Raw genomic sequence first — 2,765 nt, 5'->3', positions numbered from 1 at the left:
CATCGACATTCTAGGCGCACGCTGAACGTCACAAAAACCATAGCAACCAGAGCATAAACCGTCAGCGTACGTGACGATTTACCCACGCGCGTGTTAGTTGCCATGATAATTGCACGTCGTGCGGTGATTACAAAGGACTAATGATATTTTGCACTAACATTAGACTGAAATTATATTCTTCATTTCAACATTAATTTTACCAAAATTGTGGTGAATTGTCGTTCATGAGACTAACTTCGCAGAAAAAATTAATAAATGTTCTGTATATACTCAAATGTTCGTTTTCGGCACCTTATGCCAACATTGTCAAAATGACAGTTTAATGTTGCATAAGAACATGAAATTTTATAAAATTCGTAAATTTTAAATTGCTATAACTTTTTATTTTTTTGGTCAATTTTTACAAATCAAATCGCAGCTTATAGAAGCATCTAACAAGCTCGCAGGTTAAAAAAATCAGATGTAACAGTACCCAAAATTAAATTAATAAAAACTAACACCATAAAACGAATGGCCCACATAGACTAATAATTGACGGCTGTACTCGCAACTAGTATCGGATAGTCGATGCCACAGTAAAGATCAAAGGACTGTACGCACGCGCTATGTTCGAGAGCGGAGATGTGCGTCCTTCTGTTGAATTACCTTGGTTGTAGCATGCTCTATAAGCATGCTGCTGTTGCTGTCAGAAGTTGTTGTTGCTGTGGGATGCTGCTGTCCGAAACATGCAGTTGTTGCTGTCAAACTCTACTTTAGTTGTTGTAGCATGCAGCTCTAGCACGCTTTTGTTACTGTTGCACTTTGCTGATTATGCTGCTGTAGCATGCTGTTTTAGTATGATGCTGTTATTGCTACTTTGGTGCTACCATTTTTTTTTTATTATCTAAATTTTACTTACTTTTTTCCATATTGGTAGAGTGTTAAGAAATGCAATGACATTTTCATCTAAAAAAGGAAATCTGGCTTCCCTACCATGATCTGCTATTATTCTGCAAAAAAGAAAAAAAAATATTAATGTTACAATATATAATACTGTATAAAAACAAGTATATAAACAACTGTATTTTAAAACAAGATTAAGAAACATCCACAACAATATAATACAATAATGACAATTGTTTATTACCATCATCAAGCACTATGACAGTTTTTGTGAGGACAGGGGGTCACAAGAAGTTGGTTAACAGGTTAACAATTATAAATACGTTGGTTTTGTCTTTAATAATTTGGGGTGACCACATTGATTGATAGTTTGGCGAAAAAAATTAAATCCAGATTTTACTGCATGCTAATAAAGAATTCCTTAACAATAAATTATGTCTGTTTTTTTATAATTATGTTATCTGTGGGGTTTAGACATACTATATCACTGGGTGGGGAGGTAATGTTACACTGACCGACAAAGAGAGGATCAGTAGAGAGATTAGGAAGGTGGAGAGGATGGTTGACGAGAGCCAGAGGTCGGTGGACTCTGTCTACCTGGAATGTTGTTTTGCGACTGTTCAACTGTATTCTGGAAGACGAAAGTCACCCAATGCATGTTATAGTTGCCGGACAGAGAATCACAGGGTATTAGGCAATATAATTTTAATTTTAAAAAGTTAAAAGCATTGGCTTATTTCATCTGTATCTACGTTGTTGAGATAATGAACTTTATTATTGTTATTGATGTCAATTTAACATTTTTAACCCTGTACAATTTTTAACTTCTTGTTGCATACCTTCTAGGTACCATAGAGAGATATGAAATTTCCCTACTGAGGATGAATAAAACATTTTGAATCTGAATCTGAATGAGAGGATAAAAGGAGAATAAATGTAATACAAGGGATTGGCCAGGATGGTGAGGAAAGGTGTGAGATAAAGAGGGAAGTAACATTGACTAGAAGCAGAAATAATGGACAATTATTTCATCAATAGGTTTGAACAATCTTCAAAATACATTGATTTATAGTAATGTACTTGTTTTCCAGTGTCAGTATATATGTATCATATTTTGAACACATTATGGTGTAATCATTAATGCAAGTATTTTATATCACTGAAATGTGATTGATTTCATGCACATTAAACAATTGTTGAATAGCATAATTTCTGTGAACAAAAAGCATTCTGTGAAATTGAAAGGCACAATTTCTGTAAAATTTGCCAAACTTGTTATTTTTGGGAGCTCGTCAAATTCAATATCATTTCCTCTCAACTACTTTTGCCACCTGTTTTCCAATAACTCTGCTAGCATTTTTTTTATATCTTCTTTTTAACGCATGTTTTTTCATGTTGAATGATTAATAAAAATTTGACTTGGATTTTGACTTCGAGAATATTCAGTTGATAATAAATACTCGTTTTACTTCGTAACTATTAGCATTATAGGAAATTATATTATGGATACATAAAAAATATCATTAATTCATTAATAACATTAATTTCTTCTTTTAAACATGCATGTAAAGATCATTTCTTGAAATTCAATTAAGATAATTTTTGTTTGTGTGTTATGTTAGGTTTTAGTCATGGGTCATGTTACATATATTACAAATATATCTTATCTACCTGCTTGGTTATGAAAAATGGTCGCCATATAGATATTGAATTTGTAGTGGAGTCACATTTATCATTGATAGCAGTATATATGAGGATTCAGTGGAGCACGCCCCACAAAAATTACTCGCGCCCCCCCCCAAAAAAATCATGGTCAAGTAGTTAAAAATCACCTAAAATCACATTATTTTGCGAATTAGCGCTCCTCAACTGATCATCGAGAG

The 2,765-nt window shown here is 33.2% G+C and overlaps 1 protein-coding gene across 1 annotated transcript in view; it reads right to left on the bottom strand.

The window, feature by feature from the left end:
* LOC117121535 (asparagine synthetase domain-containing protein 1-like) overlaps positions 1 to 2,765 on the bottom strand; it is an 11,068-nt gene that overhangs the window by 2,228 nt on the left and 6,075 nt on the right. The window contains exon 7 of the mRNA XM_033266765.1: positions 899 to 989. Within this exon, the coding sequence (XP_033122656.1) occupies positions 899 to 989 (91 nt within the window). The remainder of the gene's footprint in view (positions 1 to 898; positions 990 to 2,765) is intronic.

Source organism: Anneissia japonica, unplaced genomic scaffold (genome assembly GCF_011630105.1).
Source record: "Anneissia japonica isolate Jap-2015-1 unplaced genomic scaffold, ASM1163010v1 scaffold287921_len548085_cov176, whole genome shotgun sequence".
NCBI classification, from domain to species: domain Eukaryota; kingdom Metazoa; phylum Echinodermata; class Crinoidea; order Comatulida; family Comatulidae; genus Anneissia; species Anneissia japonica.
This window is presented reverse-complemented; position numbering and strand designations above follow the sequence as displayed.